Source organism: Eulemur rufifrons, chromosome 15 (genome assembly GCF_041146395.1).
Source record: "Eulemur rufifrons isolate Redbay chromosome 15, OSU_ERuf_1, whole genome shotgun sequence".
NCBI lineage: Eukaryota > Metazoa > Chordata > Mammalia > Primates > Lemuridae > Eulemur > Eulemur rufifrons.
In genome coordinates, this window is record NC_090997.1 from 73673113 (window position 1) to 73699060 (window position 25948).

At 35.5% G+C, this 25948-nt stretch overlaps 1 protein-coding gene across 1 annotated transcript in view; it reads right to left on the reverse strand.

Annotated features, from left to right (window-relative positions):
* Nucleotides 1-25948, reverse strand: part of TRDN (triadin) — a 304482-nt gene that overhangs the window by 40229 nt on the left and 238305 nt on the right. Inside the window, exons 26-27 of the mRNA XM_069489089.1 lie at nucleotides 2088-2114; nucleotides 1576-1605 (exon numbers count right to left, since the gene is read on the reverse strand). Coding sequence (XP_069345190.1) covers nucleotides 1576-1605; nucleotides 2088-2114 — 57 coding nt within the window. The remainder of the gene's footprint in view (nucleotides 1-1575; nucleotides 1606-2087; nucleotides 2115-25948) is intronic.

Below are 25948 nucleotides of genomic sequence, written 5' to 3' on the forward strand. Positions count from 1 at the left end.
GAAAGATCTATGATAGGCTCTTAACTAGTGGCTTAGGCACCCATGAATTAAGTGAGAGATTGGTCAGGTCTTTGAGAGCTTTATACAAGCTAAACAGACTTGACAAAAAGGGACAGAGACAGGATGAAATGAAGGGATAATGACTCTAAGATCAGGGCCATGAATTCAAAGGCCTGGACTTACGGGATCTCCTTTGGCAGAGAGGGCAGGGCTGTCACCCCAGTGAGCTACGAGCAGAATCACTGTCCTACCAGGCTCGGAGAACAAAGCATTGAGCCAGAAAAGATATTTTCAGGCCTTTAAATTTGCTAAGTTTTGGATTTGCTTGGGTCCTATGACCTCTTTCTTCCCTTCCAATTTCTCCCTTTTCAAATGAGAATGTCTATCCTATGCCTGTCCCATAGTTTTATTTTAGAGGCAGATAATTTGTTTTGTAGCTTCACAGGTTCACAGATGAAGAAGAATTTTGTTGCAGGAAGACTCAAACTCCAGTTTTTATATATAACTGATTTAGATAATTAATGATATTTCAGACTTTCAGCTGATATTTAGATAAAATTTTGTATTTAGAGTTGATGTTAGAAAGGTTAAGTCTTTCAGAGATGTTGGGATGGGGTGAATGTATTTAACACAGAAGAAGGACATGAATTCTGGGGAGGCCAGAGGATGGACTGTTATGGATTGAATTGTATCTCCCCAAAACATACACTTAAGTCCTAATCTCCAGTACCTCAGAATGTGATCTTATTTGGAAATAGGATCATTGCAGATGTAATTAGTGAAGATGTAGTCACAGGGGAGTAGGGTGGATCTCTAATCCAAAATGACTGGTATACTTATGAGAAGAGGAGAAGAGATACAGAGATAGAGTCACAAAAGGAGAAGATGACCATGTGATGAAGGAGGCAGAGCATGAAGTGACGCGTCTACAAGTCAAGGAACACCAAGGATTGTAGCAGCACCCAAAGCCAGAAAATGCAAGGAAGGATTATTCCCTACAGGTTTCAAAGGAAACATGGCCCTATTGACAGCTTGATTTTGGACTTCTAGTTTCCAGAAATGTGAAAGAACAAATTCTGTTGTTCTAAGCTATCCCATTTGTGGTATTTTATTACAGCAGCCTTACAACACTAATACAATTAGGAAATATTAACCAAAAATTTAACTGTTCTCAGAATCAGATTGCTGTGTGTTCTTTTGAAAAAATTTCTGCTACCTACTTCAGCCTTTGGAAATGTACATCTGACCCAAGAGGCCCCCAAAAGACATGGGTGAGAGCAGGTGTTTTTCTGATAGGATGTCTGTGTTCTACAATAGTAGTAGTCAATTCAATTAGTCAATGACTTCTTCTGATCCATATAAAGTTCTCAGAGATTTTACCTATGTAAATACAGCTTTTTCTAAAACAGGTAGCATAGATAAATATATATTTTGTTTGTTTTATCTTTTTAAAATTGGCCAAGGATAAAATTTGGTATAATATTTGCACTAGGATATGATATTTGCAAAGAGTTATTGTGTTATTCATTATAAATATGGACTACATGTATGAATCTATACCTAAAATATACATACTTGGCTTCTCTTCTTTTTTTCCTTGCAGCTCTGAAAATAAGAGGTGAACATTAGTAAAAATGATTACAGAAAGATATTTATTTCTTACACTCATGTATATTTCTTTTATATATTATTCATTGCTTTTTAATCTGTCATATTAACTTTTTTTCTTATGAATGTGGCAAATTAATACAAACAGACAAGTAAAGGTCCCTCACTATCAATCACAATGAGAATTATTTTCAGAAAAAGTGGAAATGTAAGCTAATATTTTTAATGACAAGGTAAGAAAAAGTGTTGGTTTGAACTCCGATGAGTAAAGAACGAAGAAAAATTTCAGCATAGCATATCCTCAGAAACATACTTAGGAGGATAGGCACATTCTCTACACAAAACAGTTAAGCCTTTGTTTTAAGCAAAATATTCAATATGGAATCAGAGGATGAGTAAAAGCATGCATTTTATTATTTATGTATTCATGTATGTATTAATATTTATATATTTATTTATTTGGCATGCAGATAACATACGTGGAGGTTTAGGCTTGACTTCTTTGCCTAGAAAAAGTTTAAAAATTATTAAAGACTGAGTCATACAATGCTTATTGAATTGATATTATTGAATATAAGATATATGTATTTGAAAATCAAAATCAAACAATGTAGACCCCGGTTATCCTTCTTTATTGAAATTCTATAACATATGTAATTTAATGTCCATGGCCACGTTACTAATTAAAAAATAATTTCAAATAATAAAACTCTTAATTTTATTGAACCATTAAAAAGTAATTTGATCCCAAATTCTTGTGTGCAATGTTAACTTTCTAACCTAATATTAAGAAAGAACAAATATAATGTTATTTTGAGAAGTTACTTTTAACCCTTCATTATTCAAAAGGAAAAATGTAAGACTATTATTTTTATTTCCATTAAAATTATCAATGTGTTTTCTGCCTCAATATAATATGTTAAAATGATTGCTGCTGAATTTGGAGTTTTTGATGACTAGAAATATATTAGACACTTTAACTGCATTTTGAATCCTCATTTCACAGATTGGCAATTTTTTTTCTGTAAGTTAGATAGTATATATTTTCAGGTTTTGGGCCATATGGTCTCGGCCACAATCCTTCAACTGTGTAGTTATAGAATAGAAGCAGCCATAGACAGTAATGTAAATGAATAGGATTGGCTGTGTTCCAATAAAACTGTATTTATAAAATCTGGTGGCCAGTCTGTGGGCCATTTTGTTAACCTGTGCTCTATCCATATTCAGTCTTAATTTTCTTTCTTTATTACACCAACAGAAATTTGGATAGTCAACAAAAACAACTTTCTCTGATTCTGTGTTTTCTTATAAATGCCATCTGCTATCTTTTCATCACTGCTCAACTCAACTTTTTAAGAATATCATTTTTACTTGCTTTTTCTACTTCTTGACTCCCATTTAATCATGAATTCACTATAATATAGTTTCTAGTTCTACCATTCCATTTATCAGGTCTCTCTAGTAACCAATTCCCCCCCTACTTGCCAAGATCAATGAAGATATTTAACCATACTGAGCACTCTCTCCTTCTTTTTTAAATCCCTGTTCACTTGGCTCCTGGGAAGGGTAAACATAATGTACTATATTACAGTAGAATATCAATATTTACTTCTTTTACTCTCAAAATTATCCTATAACTTCCACTTCTAGCTAAGATAACATAGCAGAGAAATCATTAGTCCTCACACTGGAAACTAAGGAAAACAGATAAAATATATAAAACAATAGTTTTAACAGTATTGGACATCAGACAACAAAGGACAGTGATCTTTGAGTGATGGGAAACAAATGACACATCCCCTATGATTGCTTAAGTTTAATGCTTTGAGAAATTTACAAGGCTTTAGTGCAGAAATGGTGTTGATTAGACAGAGCTGGGAATCTGGAAAGGCTAAGATAGCCAGAGACCACAGGTCACTGTTAGGCAAAGCAGAGAGCTGCAGAGAGGACAAAGAGTTCTGGAGATGTGTGAAAGGTCCCATTAAGTCTTCCGATGAGCACTGACGAACATCTACATGCACATGAGGAAGGCCAGGGAAAGAAACAGTGGAAAGAATACTAAAGTTTTATAAGCCTGAAAGTTGGATAGTGCCAATCTTCCAACTTTGTTCTTTGTCTTCAGTATTGTGTTTGCTATTCTGGGACTTTTTCCATTCCACACGAACTTCAGAAATCAGTTTGTCGATAACCACAAAATAATTTTCTGGAATTTTGATGAAAATTGTATTAAAATTATAGATCAATTTGGAAAGAACTAACACCTTAATAACATTGAATCTTCCTATCCATGAGCATGGACTATCTCTTTATTTAATAGATGTTCTTTGACTTTTTTCATTAGAGTTTTGTTCCCCTCAGTTTTTATTTGACTAACTTTTACTTAGGGCTCAGCTCAGCTATCTCTTCCTCACAAAGCTTTATCTGATGAAGTTGGATTGCTTTTCCCCCTCTATGTACTAATATTACTTTGTAATCTCTTCATTATTGTGTTGATCATAATCTATGGTATATATATATCGATGTAAGTGAATGCCATCCCTACTAGACTGTAAGATATTTGAGGTTAGAGGTCATATGTACCCATCATTGTATCCAGGGAACTGGTGCAATGCCTAATACATGGTTATATGATAGGCATTCAATTATTGTTTGTTCATTAGATAAATAAATAAAATAATGAAACCCAAAGAAGGTAAATAAATGGAGAAATAGAGCAAAGAAAAAATGAACATAGGAAAGCATAAATTCAGGAGTTACATTTATACACAAAATGTATGTTTAAGTTACTGCATAATTTCTTTGATTTGGAATGCAAATTTACCTGTCATCTTTCTGGTACTCAGGCAAAGATAAAAAGCACAAACATTATACAATTCACAATGTTCTTAAGATATAAATACCCAAGTTGTTTAAGAGAAGCAGAGCAATCACAGGTAACGATACTTGAGATAAATTTGTTTTATGGGTTCTCAGAATAAAAGCCTGCATAATGTAGTAAATAACATCCTTGGCAATATTCTTGCCCTAAATATGCAACAGTTTTCATAGGATTCCACCTACTGTTCTCAACATGCACCAGTGGTACTATACCAAGTACAGCTCAATAGGAGAAAAGTTACTTTGGGCTAGGAAATGTGACTCAGGTACACAGCTACATACTCTGACTAAATGTAAGGATAGAATTATAGAGACTCTATGCAGAGATATTTGAAGGGATAAATAATCATGTTTACTTTTGAGAATCTAATGCATCTATTGATATAATCCTCTACAGTGGTCCTCAACATTTTTGGCACGAGGGACCAGTTTCATGGAAGACAATTTTTCCATGGACTGAGGGAGCTGGGGGATGCTTTTGGGATGATTCAAGGGCATTATATTTATTGTGCAGTCAAACCTCTCTGCTAATGATAATCTGTATTTGCAGCCACTCCCCAGCACTAGCATCATCCCCTCAGCTCCACCTCAGATCATCAGGCATTAGATTCTCTTCAGGAGCACACAACTAGATCTCTTGCATGAGCAGTTTGCAGTAGGGTTGGTGCTCCTGTGAGAATCTAATGCCCCTGCCGATCTGACAGGAGGTGAAGCTTATGCAGTGATGCCAGCAATGGGGAAAGGCTGTAAATACCAATGAAGCTTCTCTGGCTTGCCTGTTGCTCACTTCCTGCTGTGTGGACTGGAGGGTGTCGGAAAGAAGGGAAGGGGGAGGAGGTAATGGGTATATACATACATAATGAGTGCGATGCGCACTGTCTGGGGGATGGACAGGCTTGAAGCTCTGACTGGGGGTGGGGGGTGGCAAGGGCAATATACATAACCTAAACATTTGTACCCTCATAATATGCTGAAAAACAAACAACAAAAAAAAAACAACACACACACACAATTGTGTGCAAATATGAGTGTTCAATTGTGCTCTTGAATCCCAGTCAAGTTAAGAAATTCTTGATTTAAAAGTTCTGTTTATTCATAAAACCAGGTTGTGATAAATACTGGAGAACTCTCTTTTCCCACAAAGCTGTCTAATTATGAAATCTGGGGTTCAGAGTTAGTTGTTCACATGCCATCTCCTGTATCCACTTATTTCCAAGTTCAACTGCATTGGCAGTCGCATCTCTCTAGCTATTCTACTATTTTCTTTTTACTTGTGTCTCCCCAAAATATATGTGGAAGTCCAAACACCCAGTGCCTGGTAGATGTGAACTTGTTTGAAAATAGGGACTTTGCAGATATAATCAAGTTAAGGTAAGATCATTAGGGCAAGCCCTAATCTAAGCGGTATTCTTTCTAAAAGAGGTAAAGAGACACCGAGATGCACACACGCATATGAGAAAGATGATATGAAGACACACAGGGAGAACCCCGTGTGATAACAGAGGCAGATATTAGAATGATGCAGCCACAGGCCCAGGGAAACCAGTGTTGCCAGCAATATCAGACCCCATGAGAAAGGCATGGAACAGATTCTTCCTAGAGCCCTCATGGAGGGCTTTCTAGAGACAGCATGGTCCTGCCAACACCTTAATTTCAGACTTCTGCTCTCCAGAACTCAGAGAATATATTTCTGTTGCTTTAAATGTCATAGTTTTGGGCACTTATCATAATGGCCCTAGGAAACTAACATACTAAGACAGTGCTTGTCTTTGTCTGTTTTGTGCTGCTATAACAGAATACCAGGCATATGGTAACTTATAAAGAAAATAAATTTATTTTTTGCAGTTCTAGAGACTTGTAAATCCAACACCAAAGTGCCAACATCTGGCAAGGGCCTTCTTGCTGTGCTTTCCCGTGGTGGAAGATAAGAGGGTGGGAGAGGTCAAGAAGGAGAAAGAAGAGGACAAAACTTGCCATGTTATAACAAACCCACTTCCATGATAATGGCATTAATTCATTCATGAGGGTGGAGCCCTCGTGGCCTAATCACCTCTCATCAGGCCCTACCTCTCAACACTACTGAGTTGGGGATTAAAGTTTCAATACCTGCTTTTGGGGAGAGGGGACCCATTCAAACTATAGCAGTGCTTCAGTCCAACACTCTTCTCACCATAATATCAAGAACATTCAAATGGGTCATGAAGACATGAGCTTTCTCCCACCACTCTTCTTTCAACTCTGTAGCAGGAGAGATTTTCTAAAATACATGTCTTGTCATTTCATATATCACATCTTTTCCTTCAGCATGCACCGTCATTATTAGTCCAATTGTCTCTGCCTGGCCCATGGGGTTACTTACGAATCTAATTGATGTTTATCTCATCATTCTCTTATCTCTGTTAACCACTTTGTACTCAGCCATACTGAAGTATTGCATTTCTAATAATCAACTTAAGGTCTCTTTGCGTCTGGGACGGTATGTATACTGATCTCTCTGTCTACAGCATTGTTTCTCTTTCTTCAATTGGCTACATTGGGTTTATTATTCAAATGTTACCCAAAAAACAAGCTGTGCTAGATACCTTTTCCTTCTTCCCTCAGTCTGAGTTAGGTGCTTCTTTCATATTCTGATAGTATTCCTTCCTTATCTTTATCCTAGCACCAAATATACTGTACCAAATTGTCTGCTTGCTTGATTATCTCCTCCTATATCCTATAACTTACATATAAGCAGGAATTATGGTATTTCCAAAGTTAAACATAGTTCCTGGAATATTGGAATTTATCAATAAATTTATGTTTGGCTGAATTAAATGAATACCTATGGTGCAAATTGACACTAGAAACTGATCGCTAAAACTTGCTGGGGTACATGACTCACTTTAAGGCTATGAGATCCTTGCTGCTGACAGGCCAGATGTTGACCAAAAGAAGGATAATCATTTTGTTCCAATATACAAGTAAATTAATAACTGAGGAATTAAATTTATCCATATTAGAACATAGTAATGATACCTTAAGCCTGCAGAAAAGATAAGTTGGATATAACCAAATGTTCAGTCCATAAAGTCCTAATAAATAGAATTTCTAACTTTAAGTAACATATCTTTCAGATAATCTCTTCAAGATGAGCTTGTTACTTTTAAATGATTGAACTGATTGTAGGAAAAGCAGTTTACTGTAATTCTATTAAATATCGAATTGTATTTGGAGTAACAAATCTTAAATCATTTCTGCAACAATTAGGTAGCAGTTTCAATTATCTCTGACATTCAGTACTAGTTTATGCCCTTGAAACTATGTCATCTTCATTAGGAACATCTGTTTTTCTGTTTCCTACAATGAGGAACAAGCATGTCTTATACAAGTGGTATCAGTTGATTAATACACAAGCCAAAAAAATAAATAAAAGAGAACATTCCTGTTTTATGCCACTGGATTTTTTTTTTAGATGTACCTAATAAATTATTTGATATGCTGATAAATGATTTCTGATATAGTAATAAATTATTATCTAATATATTAATATGTTATTCACACAGATTTTGACTTTCAAAATAATATTAAGTTTCAGGTTTTATATATGAATCAATAGTCAGGATTTTATATTAAACTTAAGTCTCCATAGTTTATCCTATTAACAGTGCTAGTCCAGGAGTCATTAAAGTGAATATTGTCAATAAAGGCTTTTAAGTAATCTCTTTCATAACAGGTTCCTCTCTAAGGTGATTAATTGTTTAATAGAGATCAATAGTAAAATAATTTCATTTAATAATTTTTCATATTCACTTATCTTTAAATAACATATTTTTAAAAGTTACTTGTCAAATTAACATATTAATTTATTAATGAAGTAATTTTGCATGTTATATTTATCTTAAACTGTTTTACCTGCTCTATGATATAGTAGAAATATACCAGAAATCAATCAAAAGTGCCCTAAAGCCTACACATTATGTGGTTGTTTAGAATTTGCATTTTAAAGGCAGAAAATAGTAAAATTCTCAAATACAAGTGAGAAACTGAACTTTCATGAATTTATTCACAAAATTCATAATTTAGTTAATTATATCACAGAAATTGCCTCGTTACTGGATCTAATGATCAAATTAGGTTCCTCCACATAGAGATTTATTATACTTTAATTTTATCAAGACAATTGACATGATTACCATAACATTTGAATTTTGTTAAATCTATAAATATAACATTATTTTAGGCATAGAATACATATGAAGATCTTCACTAGAAACATTTTATTTAAATAATCTTATAGAAAGTATCATTTTAAATAACTCCATTAAAGTTTAATGCAAGATAATAATTTGATATAAGAGCAGTAGGACTTTACAAATTTTATAATGCATAATGAAAGAATTGGGCCGCGGGGGGTAGGAGTAAGCAATAAACGAGCCAAGCAAAGGTTCATCTTTCTCTGCTGCATCCCTTTTAATAAAAGGATTTGCTCTGTAAAATTTGGATTCAGTCAAAAGGCCACACTCAAGGATCGGGAGGCCGCATATGGCCCCAAGGCCCCAGGCTCTCAACCTCTTCCTTACACATTTACAAAATAAAAACACTAGGTTTGATAAATTGTCCAGGGTCTATGTGTCTGTGTTTTTCCAGTAAGAAGTCCTCGTCAGTGTAGGTACTAGCACAGTGGTCCTCAAAGTTTACTTCCCAGAGTAGCAGCAGCAGCAGCAGCATCACCTGGGAAGTTGTTAGAAATGCAGTTTCTTGGACCTCAGGCCAGAACTACTGAATCAGAAACTCTGGGGATGAAGCCCAGTAATCTGTCATTTCATAGCATTCTCAGGTAATTCTGATGACTCCTTACGCATATGAATTATTGTCCCGAAGGGATAAAAATCAGCACTTGCCAAGATACAGTGCATATGAGGCTGATTTTTTAGTGATTTACTAATCAGTGGATAAGAAGCACATAATAAAGAGTGCAAAGAGGTCCTAATAATTAAATCTCACCAATAAAATCTAAAAGTTCTTTAACTCTTTTACATTTCCAATTTATGATCTCATATATTCAGTTAAGAGGATACTGGACCAGTTTCAAATCTGAGGAAACTTCACAGGCAAACACATACGCAGATACATTAATGAATACAGTTCTGCATATGTCTGTCTATCCAAGGTCTAAGCCTATATATTACTTAAAGTCCATATTCAGGCAGCAATAGTAACCACAAGTGTATATTGTTTGTTGGATGACAATTCTGTAAGACAAGAGTTGTGAAATAACAGCATCACCTACCTAGAAACTTATTAGAAATGTAAATTCAACCCTCTAGGTGTACTTGATACATGTTGAAGTTTGAGAACTGTTGTTTGATAACCACAGTCACATTTGTTAACAGTGTTCATGTAACATAAAGGTATGACTATTTTTCATAATTCTGAGTCCAAGCTATTTGTACATATCACATTTCAGCAAATAAGCCTTAATTAGAGTCAGAGAGGAAGCTTTCAATCTGCTAAAGATGTAAATGGATAAAGCTAAAAAGAGAGCATTCTTGTGTTGATTGTGATGTGTCAACTTTTCAGTCTCGATGACAGTAATATTTTGTTCAGACATTTGTGACTGAGATCTGTAAAACATATGATGTGAAATCAAATTTACATAACACAAAAAGTGTCTATTTTTACAAAGTAAATCAAATAGTGACCTCGATATTCTTGTGGAGGTAGTAATTGGCTCTATATCAAGGAATACATTTTAAATAGTAGGTGGCAATATAAAAAGTATCCATATGTTTATTTTAATTATGGAGATTTTAGTTTTATATTTTTATTATGGTTTTTATATTATATGTATTTCCAAAATTTCTTTAATTGTTTTAAAAACAAATAAAACATCAATGTAATATTTTCCATTTCTATTCTAATATGCATAAATTATTTTTGAAAATAAAAAGGTCATATTTAATGAATTAAAAAGGCAACTAAAAGGGAAAAAGAGTCAAAAATATTCTAAAGTATTAGATTTATGAATAATAAAAGACATGGCAGTTTGAAATTGTAGCTATGAAAGAAAATGTTGTCTACATTTATAAACTTTTGAATGTAACATCTGATCAAAGCAATAAAATTTTGACCTAGTACAATCACAAATGATTTAGTATGTAGTACACTGGAACAAGCCACAAGTAAGAGTTAAGTCTTGGGTTCTAGTTCCCATTTGGACACTCATTTGCTATGGAACCTTGAGGTGGCCATTTAACCTGCGTGGTTCTTCTGTTTCCAAAAAGAAAAGAAGTGGAGAAAGTTACACTAGATAATGTCTAAGATCTTATCCAGTCCTAAAGTAATATATTTATGTTAAATTTTAATTTAGATTTTCAACACAATTTCTATCAAAATTCCAATGTTATTTTTCACAGAAATAGAAAAAAATTCTAAAATTTGTATGGAACCAGAAAAGACTTCAAATAGCCAAAGCAATCTCAAATAAAAAGAACAAAGCTAGAGACATTACACTCCCTGATTTCAAAATATACTATAAAGCTATTGTAACCAAAATTGTATGGTACTGGTATAAAAACAGACACAATGACCAATAGAACAGGACAGAAAGCCCAGAAACAAGCCTGTGGATTTATAGTCAATTGATTTTCAACAAAGCTGCCAAGCACATACAATGAAGAATAAATAGTTTCTTTAATAAATAGTGCTGGGAAAACATGCAAATGAATGAAATTGGATCCTTATTGTGCACCATATATAAAAATCAGCTCAAAATGGATAAAGGACTTAAACATAAGATTTGAAACCATAAAGCTACCAGATGAGAACACAGGGGAAAAACTTCATGACATTGGTCTGGATTTCTTGGACACAATTCCAAAAGCACAAGCAACAAAAGCAAAAATAGACAAATTGGATTGCATGAAACTAAAATGATTCTGCACAGCAAACGGAACAATTAACAAAGTGAAGAGACAACCCACAAAATGAGAGAAAATATTTGCAAACCATACTTCTGATTGGGGGGGTAATTTCCAAAATATATAAAGAACTCACATATCTCAGCAGCAAAAAAACAAAAAACCTGATTTAAAAATGAGCAAAAGCTCTGAAAAGACACTTCTCAAAAGAAGATATGTGAATAAACAACTTCACGCACACACACATACACACACACTCACTCAACATTTCTATTTATCTGGGAAATTTAAATTAAAACCATGGTGAGATATCACCTCATACCTGTTAGAATGGCTATTGTCAACAAGACAAATGATAAGTTTTGGTAAGAATATGGAGAAAAAGGAATCCTTGTATACTGTTAGTGAGAATGTAAATTAGTACAGGGTTTGGAAAATAGTATGGAGGTTCCTCAAAAAACTAAAAATACAATTGCCAGGTGATCCAGTAATCCCACATCTGGGCATATCCAATGGAATTAAAATCAATATGTTGAAGATACATCTGCAGTCCTATCATTTCAGCATTATTCACAATGGCTCAGATACAGAAACAAATTATGTGTCCATCAACAAATGGATGGGAAAAGAAAATTTGGTATATAAACACAATAGAATAGTACATAGCCTTAAAAAAAGGAAATTCTATCATTCACAACAACATGGATGGAACTGCAGGATATCATGTTGAGTGAAATAAGCCAGGCCCAGAAAGACAAATACTGTATGATCTCATCCATGTCAATCTCACAGAAACAGAGAATAGAAAGGTGGTTACCAAAGGCTGGAGAAGAGGGAGAGGGATGGGGAAAGGGGGAGATGTTGATCAAAGGGCACAAAGTTTCAGTCAGATTAGAGGAATAAGTTTTAGTGATCTAGTGTACTGCATAGTGACCACAGTTAATAATGATGCATTGCGTATTTCAAAATTGGTAAAGGAATAGATTTTTAATGTTCTAACCCCCCAAAATGATAAGTTGGTGAGGTAATGGATATGTTAATCAGCTTGACTGAATCTTTCTGCAATGCATACCTAGATTGGAGCATCATATTATACTCCATAAATATGCACAGTTAATATTTTCCAATTAAAAATAATTTTTTTAAAAAGGTGTATGGATGGAAAATAAAAAACTTTTAAAAATGTATTAATTTAAATCTCAGGAATAAATCATTTAATATGGGGACACGGTTCAGATAAAAATCAATCTGGAATGTTGCAGCATTAATTCCTACTGGGCTTATTGCTGTTTAGGAACTATGTTTACTCAGTTCCTGATAGATTTTCTGATGTGAGAGCATGTTTAAGTCTAAAAGCATATTAACAAATCTTGTTTTTAAGACCAGTGATTCTCATTCCAGATATATCTATGACTATAACTGTTTAGTACAGAGCAGAAGCTGGCTCGCTGGGGATATACATCTCAGCCAGAAAGAACCACCTAACAGGCACTTCACCATTTAAATTGACTTGAAGATTAATATCTAAACTTTGTACCACATATAATGAATGAGCAAGCCATTTCAGGGAAGTAAGAAAATATCACAAAGACTTTTATAGGGCATAGAAATTATATTACATTTTACTAGAAGCAGTTATTACTCAGCTACATGTTTTATGAGGTTGTCTAATCTTTTAATTATCAAGATTAAAATGGAAGAGGTATAAATGTTAAATATATAAAATATATTATAAAACTCTAAAAGGAAATACTTTCTGGTCTGCATATGAATTTGAGTAAATGTTCTTTTTTTTTTTTCTTTTTCCTATAGAAGTATTCTCTTATAGAGGGAGGCATTCTCATTTGTCAAATGTAAGCAGTTAATTGACTGAAATAATTATATACTATTATTTATCTAATTATAGAAATATATTTTATAAGTTTAATGGAAAATTATGTGAGTGCTAGTATCATTTATACAGTGATAGAAATCAGGGAAAGAAGTGATAATGCTGTGAAAATTGCCCTGTGGTCTCCCAAGAGCCATTTGGTAAGCAAGAATTGCCTCTGACAATTAGAACTCAATTTCTGGAGGAATTTTTATTTCATGTTAGGACAGACAGAAATGTGGTCTTACAGGCAAGAAGTAACCATAACAACAATAAGAAGTAATAATTCATGGTTTCATTTATTTTTAAAAGCAGCAATATTTGCCAGTATGATAGGATAGTGTTTGAAACTAAAGTCTGTTGTATTAAGGCCTGTGGCTGATGTGACTTTTTCATCCTCATTGGCTATGCACTGGCTATGAATTGTGCTCAGTTTTCTAGGCACCCATAAATTTGTTAATTTTCTTGAGGTTGTACTGCAATACATTTCTATGAAATATTTTTACTTGTTATTCAAGCATCCTACTTTTGACTATTCTGTTCTTACAATCTGTCTCAGATGATTACCTTATGTTTTGCCTCAAATGAGTGGTGAGAAAGCCTATGGGTCCTGCCCCTTGATGTTCAAAAGCATTTAAAGTGATGTTGAAGAGACTGTTCAGCAGCAAATGTTTTGTTTGCACCATGATCAAGCATGAGAGATTAGAGGAAGTTAATAGAAAATCAATAGAGAAGTAGAGGTGATTAATCAGAAACATTACCTTGAAGATTTTTAAAAATTTATATAGCACTTGGTATTGCATTGAGATCAGACCATGATTATTCAACTATTCAACATTCATTCAGCAAACATTGAAATATTAGTACATGCGAAGCACTTCAGTCTCCCAAGAATATTTAGCCTATCAGGCTTACCTATCAATTAAAATGGAATTCTTACGGATAAGTTTAATTCCAGTCAGAGCCATAGAAATGAGATTTGGTTGAAATGTCATACTAAATACATTTCCTTCAAAGGGCTTGCAAAAGAATATAAATTTCAGATATCACACATATCCTTTGAAAACACAGGAAAGGATGAAATATAATAGGATAAATGTACCTATTCTGCTATTGACCCACATATTTAACTTTATAAAGGAAAGTGGATATATCTCAAGAAATTAAAAATAAATCCAATATTGAACTCATAATCTACTATTCCCTCCTCCAAACATGTTTCATATATAGACAAATGATACCACATTCCAGAGGCCAGACAGCATCCAAGATTCCTCTCCATGCTCTGCCACCCCTGTTCAAGTGCCCAGAATCCTGCTGATTCTATTTCCTAAATATATCTTGAGTATGCCCTCACCTCTTCATTTCATCCTCAGTTTCTGCCTTAATTATTGCCTCAAATATATCATTTTAATCCTTGTTTCCTTTCTCACCTTATTTCCTTTTCCTCTTTTTGCCACATCTCACCATTCCGTGCTCATATATTAAGACACAGCTCAGCCTTCACCTCCCTCTGGAAGAAAGCCTTTCCCAATCTCCTTCCAGGATGAGGTATAGGCACCTAATTTGTACTGTCAGCATCCTATATAAAGCATCATCCCTGTACATAACATTTATTTGCAATAAGTTGTAATTATTTATTCATCTGTCCCCCCAAATAAGTTGTGAAATTCACTAAGCACAGACTGAAGCCATCACCTTTGTATTTTTAGCACTTGTGCATCATCACATGTAATCAACAATAATTGTCTTTAATGAACAAGTGACAACACCATGTAAAATGGAAGACTGATCTGTTGAGAAATGCGCACACCAAACACACTCCCTCTAACAAATCATCAAAAATGCTGCTAAAATATTTGGGAAGGAGTTGTTATAAAGAGAGTTCTTTTAAACTCTGAAGCCCTTCACTGAAACATATGATTAACAAAAATCTTACTATTTTCCCTCTACATAGAAGATTTTTCAAAATTATGTTGTGATCATCTTGCTTTGAGATATTTAAAATAAAACATGGAAGCCTGTACATGAGCTTTCTCATTAATGTTGTTATAATTATTTCACCAAAAAAAAGGAGAAAATTATGCCATGTTTAAGTACGACTATTGAGCAGTTTAGGTCTTGAATAGAAAATGCATTGGGGATATTAATAATTTTCTATTGATTAGCACCATCTGGCAAAATGTATTTTAATTACTAAAATTTACTAAACTTTATCAGCCTGAACACCTCCCATCCCAGCCTGATCCTTTAAATGGGTCTTAGGAAAAAATGAGACAATGAGACCTGAGTCCCCTACTATAATGTAGGAACTATGAGCCCAATTCTTGTTTTAAAGGTCTGGGATTGGTTATGCATGGGATGAGGATGGAGGCTTTATGAGAAGGAAAGCACAGCAAAATATCTGAGCCTTGATGGGCATGGCTAAAGTAGCCAGGCATAGCCCCAGAGGAACCATTATTCCATGTTTGCTATTGCTCATGTCAATCTCAGTGCCTGAACTTGAGAATATTCTGTTCTGAAACTAAGGATGTGAGAATAAAAGAAATGGGTGGTTAATATTATTTCTTTTGTTGTCTAATACATGCAAATATAGAGTCCTATTTTCCTTTCTTAAGATGTTTTGTGGGCCAACAAGAAACATTGCTTGTGGAACCAGCCTGGCAGGAGGGTAGTACATTGGATTGAGGAGAGGGGAGAAGAGCCGTAGCTTAGGTGTGGATCACGGAGAGTGCCAACAGAGATGGCTGTGGACCCCATGGAGAAAAACTGTGACACTGACAAGGAAGAAGATAAAGAGAAGACATTAGTGAGGATCGAACCCAGAGAGGCTCAGAGCTCAGTGAAAGGGTAAGGGAGGATGCCCCTCCCCCTCCCATGTGCCTTTGGTGAATAGCGGGCCACTAATGGAAGGCTTTTCCACCCTCCACAAGCCCACACACCGTAGCAAGTAAGGAATAGCGAGGTGAACTAGAGAGCCCCAGGAGTTTGGGCAGTGAGGGGCTACCTCCGGGAGAGTGCCATAATAGGCCAGAGTGCTGGCTTTCTTCCACCCAGACACTTCCTCCCCTGCACTCCCCAAACTACAGCAACTGAAAAAACAGTCTGATTGAGCTCAGGCTGACTTGGAGCTGTGCCCACCCCACCCCTAAACACACACACCCACCCCATTACAAAAATGAGAATAGTTTGAGCCTAGAAGTTCGTAAATGGCAGCTTCTCTACTGCAGGGTCACACACCAGCAGCTCAGATAAGCATGCTGGTCCTGGTGACCCCTGGACACAAGAGAGATGAAGGGGGACACGGTGAAGAAGTCTGGGAGCTGGACTTGGGTGGAAAGGAAGCCCATAAGGACATATCCAATGGGAGAGTGTGGTGGGGTGCTGAGGAATAAAGATCTTGGAGTGGACCCATCCCTCCTGCTGGAGAACTGGAGAACTGCAGGGTAAGGATATAAGGATAAGGGTGTGGCATTCTGAGAGGAATAGCCTAGACCCTGGTTCCATAGCAACCAAATGCCTCCCACTCAGGCGTGCCAGCTGAACTGATAGTGCATCCCCCACCCCACTCATTGCAACAGAGAGAGCAGTTTGCACTGAGAAGTTCATAAGCAGGCTCTTCTCCCTGGCAGGTGCATGTTCCTGGCTGATGTCCCCACAGATAGAGGGGCCCACATCTCCTCCTTTGATGACTTGTAGTGGAACAGGGGTGCACCATCTGGGACCTCCCTGCCCACAGCCATTTCTCTGAAACACATGCTAGTGGGTCAGACAGCAGACCAGGGGGAGGACTGAGAGCTAGACATGAGTATTGAGGAAGCACATGTGAACTGATCTGACGGGAGTGTGCTGTGAGAGTACAAGGAGCAGCAATTTTGGAAAGGGCCCACCCTTCCCTGCAGAAAAATTGCACTACTGGACAGGGGATCCCATTCTGGGACTTTAGCACTCAACCACTTGGGCCTCTTCCCCGAGAATGACCCTTCTGGTTTGGAGAGCTTGTCCTGACCCTTCTACCAGTGCCTCCCCCTAGTAGCTGGAAAAGCAATCTCTGAGCCCTGACAAAGCTTTGCAAAGCCTTTCAGGCTCCGACAACCTAGAAATCCTGAACAGAACAAAAATAAGCAACAAAATTGAAGTAGCAATATAAAACTTCCAACCAACAACAACAACAAAAGCCCTGGATCAGATGGTTTCACAGATGAATTTTATCAAATTTATAAAGAAGAATTGGTACCCATACTGCAGAAATTATTTCATAAAATCAAGAAGGAAGAATCCTCCCCAACTCATTCTACGAAGCTAGTATCACCTTGATACAAAAGCTAGGACATGACACAACAAAAGAAGAAAACTATAGACCAATATCCCTTATGAATATAGATGCAAAAATTCTTAATAAAATTATATCAAACCAATTCAACAGAACATCAAAAAAAATAATCTACCACACCAAGTGGGCTTCATCCCAAGGATGCAAGGATGGTTCAACATACATAAATCCAAAAATGTGATTCACCAAATAAACAGAAGCAAAAATAAAGGTCATATGATCATCTCAATAGATGCAGAAAAGGCATTTAACAAAATTCAGCACCCTTTAATGATAAAAATTCTTAACATAATAGGCATAGATGAAATACATCTCAAAATTATACAAACTATATATGACAAGCACACAGCCAATGTCATACTAAATGGGGAAAAATTGAAACATTCCCACTTAAAATTGGAACAACACAAAGATGATTATGTTACCACTTCTATTCCACACATTTCTGGAAGTCCTAGCCAGAGCAATCAGACAGCAAAAGGAAATTAAGGGTATCCACATGGGGAAAGAGGAGGTCAAACTATTGCTTCTTGTTGATGATATGTTCTTATATCTAGAAAACCCCAAAGATTTCACCAAGAGACTCCTGGAATTGATAAATAAATTCAGCAAAGCCTCAGGTTACAAAATCAGTGTATACAGATCAGTAGCATTCATATATGCCAACATCAGTCAAGCTGAGAACCAAATCAAAGACTCAATACCATTTACAATAACTACAAAGAAAATAAAATACCTAGGAATATATTCAACCAAGGTGGGGAACAATCTCTACAAAGAGAACTATGAATCACTGAGGAAAGAAATTACAGAGGATGTAAACAAATGGAAAAACATATCAGACTCACGGATCAGCAGAATCAATATTGTTAAAATATCCATACTACACAAAGTGATTTACAGATTCAATAAAATCTCCATCAAAATACCAATGTCATTTTTTGCAGATATAGAAAAAATAATTCTACACTTTTTTTGCAACCAGAAAAGAGCCCAAATAGCCAAAGTAATCTTTAGCAAAAGGAACAAATCTGGAGGCATCTCTTTACCAGACTTTAAGCAATACTACAAGGCTATAATAACCAAAACAGCATGGTACTGCATAAAAATAGAAACATAGACTAATGGAACAGAACAGAGAACCCAGATTTAAACAATCCACTTACTGCCATCTGATCATTGACCAAGCAGACCAAAACATACACTGGAGAAAAGAATCCCTATTTTATAAATGGTTCTGGGAAAATTGGATATCCACATGTAGAAGATTGAAATAGAATCCATATCTCTCACCCCTAACAAAAATTAATTCAAGATGGATAAAAGACATAAACCTAGAACTTGAAACCATAAAAGTCCTAGAAGAAAATATTGGAAAAACTAATCTAGGTGTCAGCCTTGTCAAAGATTTTATGAAGAAGAACCCAAAGGGAATCATAGCAACAACAAAAACTAATACATTGGATTTGATTAAATTAAAAAGCTTCTTCACAGCCAAGGAAACAATTAACAGAACAAATAGACATCCAACAGAATAGAAGACAATATTTGTATGCTATACAGTTGATAAAGTGCTAATAACCAGAATCTACAAAGAACTCAAGCAAATCAGAAAAAAGAAATCAAACAACCCCATTAAAAAGTGAGCAAATGACATGAACAGAACTTTTCAAAAGCAGATAGACTAATGGCCAATAAACATATAAAAAACTGCTCAACATCACTAATCATCATGAAATGCAAATCAAAACCACAATGAGATATTACCTAACCTCCGTGAGAATGGCTTTTATCAAAAGTCCCAAAACAGTAGATGCTGTAAGTGATGCAAGGAGAAAGGAACACTTATACACTTTGGGTGGGGCGGCAAGCTAGTTCAACCTCTATGGAAAATAGTATGGAGATTCCTCAAAAAACTAAAAGTAGACCTACCAGTTAGTTGATCCAGCAATCCCAATAGTGAGTATTTACCCGAAGGAAAAAAAGACATTTTATAAAAACAACTCTTTTGCTGGAATGTTTACAGCAGCACAATTCACAATTGCAAAGATGTAGAATCAACCAAAGTGCCCATCAGTTCATGAGTGAATTAATAAAATATGGTATATGTATATCATGGAGTACTACTCAGACATAAAAAATGAATTAATACTTTTGCAACAATCTGGATGGAACTGAAGACCATTCTCCTAAGTGAAGTATCTCAAGAATGGAGAAACAAACACCACAGCACTCACTATTAAATTGGAACTAATCAATCAACACTCACGTGCACAGATGGAAGTAAAACTCAGCAGAAATCAAGTAGGCGGGATAGGGGAGGAGGGAATGGGTGAAATCATACCTAATGGGTACAATGTGCACTATCTGTGTGATGGATACTCTTATAACATGGACTCAAGCAGTACAAAAGCAATCCATGTAACCAAAACATTTGCACCCCTATAATATTTATTCTCTAATAAAAAAATTAATCAGAAAAAAGATGTTTTATGTTATTGGTACATAGCTAAATTTGAGCTGCATATGAAAGAGAAGATTTTTCATGCTTGCCCACGAGAGACATCTGAAACATTTTCCTCTGGAATATGATTCAATTATTAAATATCAACCCTCTTTTAAGCATCTCAGAAGTGTGAAACACTTTATCACAGGCTTGAGAAATATTTCCATATTTAAATATTAATGTGTTCATCCACAAAATTGTAAAGCAAATAAATTGAGCTAAGAGCATTTTTTAAAGCTGGATAATATATTGAGCATTAAAAGTGGTATATATGCATGTTTATTTGGGAGAAGAAAGGAAGGAGATAGAGAATAAGTTGAAATAATTAATGATATTAGCATAAATTAGAATAGCAAAGAAGATATAAATTGAGCATTATGTTTACATGGGGAAAACTCAATTCTTGTAAATGTTGTAATATTCTATCAGAACAATTTGCAAAATAGCCTGGAAACAGAAAACTTTCTAACAGAGTTGACATCTTAACAGTCAAGTATCTAAAAAGTTTCTGAGTTTTTCTTTTAATTTACAAGTACCATAGTATGGACTTTCTCTATGGCAAGTAATAAAGCCTTTGCTAGTGAATTGCTTTTACCATCCTGAAAGATCTCAATTCAAGTCTCATTACTACACCTTTCTGAATTAGGTTTTAGATTGTGTTGAAATAGGACAGGAGATTTTTTAGTAAAAATTTTCCAAAAAGAACAAAAGAGGGCATAATTTTTTATTTCCACAAACTATATAAGCATGAAAATCGGTCTCAGGAAAGCCTGAAAACTAAAAATTATGACTTTTGGAGGAGTCTAAAATACACACTATTGAAGAAATAACAAGGTAAACTAGTTGAACAGTGGCCAATAACATTTTGTCTACAGTGATGAATAAGTAGTAATTTTTGCTGAAGCTGCCTTTACTCTTCCTTTTTTCTCTTAATACAGAGGACTTGGATATTTTCCTAGGAGCCACAGAGAATGCATCTCTCTGAGATTTTAAACCAGTTGAGAAAAATTGTACCTGTCATAGACTGATTCAGAAGCTACTAATGAGATCGCACTTGATTGACTGAATTAGCTAAGTAATAGTTCTTTTCCTAATTCCTAACCTCTACAAGATAAATTTAATCAGAAAAAACTTTCAAGACTATAGCACTAAAGTCACCGAAAATAAAAATTGCTTTTATTTTTGTAAGCCAAATGGCCAATAATTGTGTTCTATTCAGATTTTGAAGGATGTACCAAATTTTAATTCTGGAAAGTTGTCTAGTGTACTTATTAGTATAATTTATAGCCAACATATTAAATGTTTATTTTGTACCCCAAACCATTCTAAGTATTTTAAAAGAAATATCTTAACATTTATAGTAATCTCCATGAAATCAATTTCTCCATTGAGCAGATTAAGAAACAGCCTGCCAGGTTCATGTTACTACATAACTGAACTTTTACTATGTTTGTTCATTCAGAGATATTTACTGAGCTCTTGCTATGTGCCAGAAACTGTTCTAGGCACAGGAAATACATGAAAAAATCCACCAAAATCTCTTGTCCTAAGGAACATAGAGTCTACTGTCCTGAGTTGTTAACAATAGCATCTAAATTTGTTGTCTAAAGCTTAACTTTCGGCTTCCAATTCAAAATAGCCCACAATTCAAAATAGCCCATAATTCCAACTTTTTTTTCTGCCCATCCCCCCCACCATTCATCTCTGCTTATATTATTCTGAGAGTAGAATGGTAATAGTGTTTTTAAAGTTCTACCTTGGGCAGCAAGATAATATCCAGGATATGTTTGTAAGAGGAAGGTACACTACTTTTAAGATTACCTTAAATGACAACAACTTGCAACATCATCAGTCTTTCTCCAACTTCCTTAGAAATCAGGTTGAGTATTTGGGTGAGGTCAGCGATATGTTGAAAGTAGCAAGATCACCCTATCTATGCACTTTGTAACCTGGAGATCCACGTGATCTTTGTGAGTGTGCATTCTTGCCTCTAACTTGGGTAAAATAATGACCTAAAACTCAATTTATGATTTCACATTATGAGACCAAATTATACATGTATGTGAATGAATTCATTAACTGTTCCATCAATAGTAGCTATTTTTAATTTTCTGGGATTTGGTATAGTAGGCACTCAATAAATGTCCTGAGCTAACATGGTTAATATCATTACAACTTTCTCAATTTATTATATATTTTCTTGTAATATACCCCCTCAGCATATTATAACAGAAAATACCTGGTGGTTATTCAACGCATAGTCACGAATGATAGAAACAGCGGTTCACCTGCTGGCTCACAAACAGAAAATTCACACGTCTGTCTGTAAGCATACTTACGTAGTAGTTATCATCACAGTCACTTATGTGCTGTCACATTCATTTTTCAATTGTATTCGCTTTGCTCCACTGCTTCCCCAAATGTTTTAAGTAAATAAATGTAAAACACTATTTCTAACAGTGTACTCCGCTGAACACTGATATTGTGTTACAAAAAAAGATGCCCTGGTGGAATAAATTTGAGAAATACTGGGTGAAATAAAGTTCATTTTGTTTAATCTCAGACTTCCCTAATATGTACATATTTCTGATGAAGTCCTAGAGCTTTCATCAAACGTACTTAGCTTCAGAAACCTTTCATGTGCCAATAATGAATACGAGTGTCTTGTATGCAATACACTGTGATATACAAGGGAAAGAAATACCTTACTAACTGAAGAATGTCCCCCCATGCCCTGCCAACAGTAATGCTATTGGTTTATATTCTTAGCTGAACTATATAAAATTATATGGTTTATGCAGGAAGAAGGGCTTAATTCAAGGTTTTAAAATTTAACGTGGCATCATAGTCTTTTATAAACACTCTAACCTTGTAAATTTGAAATGACAGTTGCTTTTATATCAGTTTGACAAATTGGGAACCATTTAAACCACACATTCTCTGAGCTAGCTCACTTTTCACTCTACCATGATGTTTTCCTAACTAAATGTCCTCTCTTTTCCCTTTTTTAGACATGAGGTTGAAATCAGCCTACAGTGTATACTTTCTCTCCCCAATTCCCAACTCAATGCCTCAAACTGTAGTAATTTGATTTTCCCCATTCAGCTCCAATGAAACTGCTCCTACGATCCTTAAGGACTCTATATTCCAAAAAATACATTTTGGTTATTATCTTACTATAAATCTGTTACATTTAACACTCTGACAACTTCCTCCTTCTTAAAATTTTTTCTTTTCTGGTTTCTGAGCAATATCTGACTTCCAAGACAATATCCATCTTGCTTTGCCTGCCCGCCCTCCCTCCCTCTCTCCCTCCCTCCCTCTCTCCCTCCCTCTCTCCCTCCCTCCCTTCCTTCCTTCCTTCCTTTTTCTCCTCTCCTCTCGTCTCCTTTCTTTTCCTTCTTCCTTCCTTCCTTTCTTTCTTTTCCTTTCTTTCTCTTTCTCTCTTTCCCTCTCTCCCTTCCTTCCTTCCTTCCTTCCTTTCCTTTCTTCCTTTCCTTTCCTTTTAAACTAGGTCTACTTCTCCTCTGTCCACTCCTTAAATACTATTTTTTTTTTTTTATGGGTTGTTTCCTCAGTCCTTAGCTCTTCCTCCTCTTCACACTCGCCATATGAGATGTCAATAACTATCATCATTTTAGCCAGCACTTCTGTGCGGAGATCTTCTAAATCTACAGCTATGTTTTCTCCCCAGGTGCCTGACAAACATACCTAAATTCATATCCCACTGGTACTGCTCATTCAACATGTGTCTCCCCTACCTCTACTCTAGCTAGATTATAAATCTAGGGGAACAGAAACTTAATTGTCTTTGTCAGTATAAGTCTGCATTTACCATATTGCCTAACATATAGTAACTACTCAACAAAAACTTGTGGAATAAATATACCAAAAATTTACATAGTAATTATTAAAATATCATCCTTTTCTAAATCTGCCACCTTTTTTTTTTTGAAACTCCAGTCTCAATAGGTGATTGCTGTCCACATTCTAGTCTAAGACAGAAACCTAGGACAGTAATCATAGGTTTTCCCCACCCTCCAACCCCCTAATTTTGGCCATATTTACATTATTTTATAATATCTCTGTTTGCTTCTACTAATGCTCTATAAAGATCTTCCAATATCTCCACAGGTGTCAGTGAAATAGTCCCACCTTCCCAGCAAACTGATTTTCTTAAAAACATCCTCTGTATTTCCAATCTTGGCGTTCAGTCAGAATGAACAATTTGAAATTCTAATTTAAGCCTGTATCTCATTCTGCTTAAAGACATGTAATTGTTCCCAGTATATTGTGTATCATTATACAGTGCTCTCTACATGTTCTCATGTTTTTATAAAATCATGTTTAGTGCAATAGTATTTGAGTAAGACAATAAGACCCATACAAAATGCCACTAGTAATGCTGGAGTGTTCCCAAGAAGCAGAGAAAAGTTAGGACATTATAAGAAAAAGTTGAATTGCTTGATATGTAGCATAGATTAATATCTGCAGGTGTGGTTGCCCATCATTTCAAGGGAAATAAATCCAGCATAAAGATAATTATTAAAAAAAAAAAAAGGAAATTCATGAAACTGTCATTTCAGCTACCCCAGCAGGAATGAAAACTTTGCACTTTTTGCAAAATACCTTTTTATCTCACATTGAAAATGCAGCTTTTATGTGGGTGCAGGATTGCTATAATATAGGCATACTGGCCAGGCACAATGGGTCATGCCTATAATCCTAGCACTCTGGGAGGCTGAGGCAGGAAGATCATTTGAGGTCAGAAGTTCAAGACCAGCCTGAGCAAGAGCAAGACTCCATTTCTACCAAAAATAGAAAAAATTAGCCAGCTGTGGTGATGCATGTCCATAGTCCCAGCTCCTCAGGAGGCTGAGGCAGGAGGATTACATGAGCCCAGGAGTTTGAGATTGCAGTGAGCTATGACGATGCCACTACACTCTAGCTGGGGTGACACAGCAGGACTCTGTCTATGAAGAAATACATACATACATACAGAAAGGCATATCCATAGACTCTAATATGATTCGAGAAAAAGTGAAATCATTATGTGACAACCTAAAGCAAAACGAAGGAGAAGGATCTAAAGCTGAAGAATTTAATGCCAGCAAAGGATGATTTGACAATTTTAGAAAGAGGTTTGACTTTAAAAATGTTCAGGTAGTAGGAGAATCAGGTTCTACTGACCAAGAAGAGGCAGCAGACGAGTTCTCAGAGGCCATTAAGAAAATCATTGAGGAGAATGTATATCTGCCTGAACAGATTTTTAATGCAAATGAAAGTGTCCTATTCTGAGAAAAAATGCCACAAAGGATATTTATTAAAAAAGAAGAAAAATGAGCACCAGAATTTAAGCCAGGAACAGATAAGCCAACTCTATTGTTTTGTTCAAATGCAGTCAGATTTATGATCAGGATTGCCCTTATCCAAAAAGCTGCTAACCCCCAATGCCTGAAAGGAAAAGATGAATAACAGCTGCCAGTCTTTTGGTTGTATAAGGAGACCTGTACAATGAGAGCCCTTATTCTAGATCTGTTCCATCTATGCTTTGTCCTGAAGTCAGGAAGTACCTTTTCAGGGACTGCCTTTCAAAGTTCTTTTGATATTGGGCAGTGCCCCTGGCCACCCAGAATTCCATGAGTTCAACACGGAAGGCATCAAAGTGATCTACTTGCCCCCAAACATAATGTCTCTCTCTAATTCATTCTCTAGTTCAGGGGGTAATAGGTCCTTCAAGGCTGATATCACAGAGTATTCTGTGGAAAGGATTATCAATGGAAGAACAACTTGATAGAGAGAACATCATAAAATTCTCTCTTTCAACGATTACATCATTGAACATGTCCCTGTTG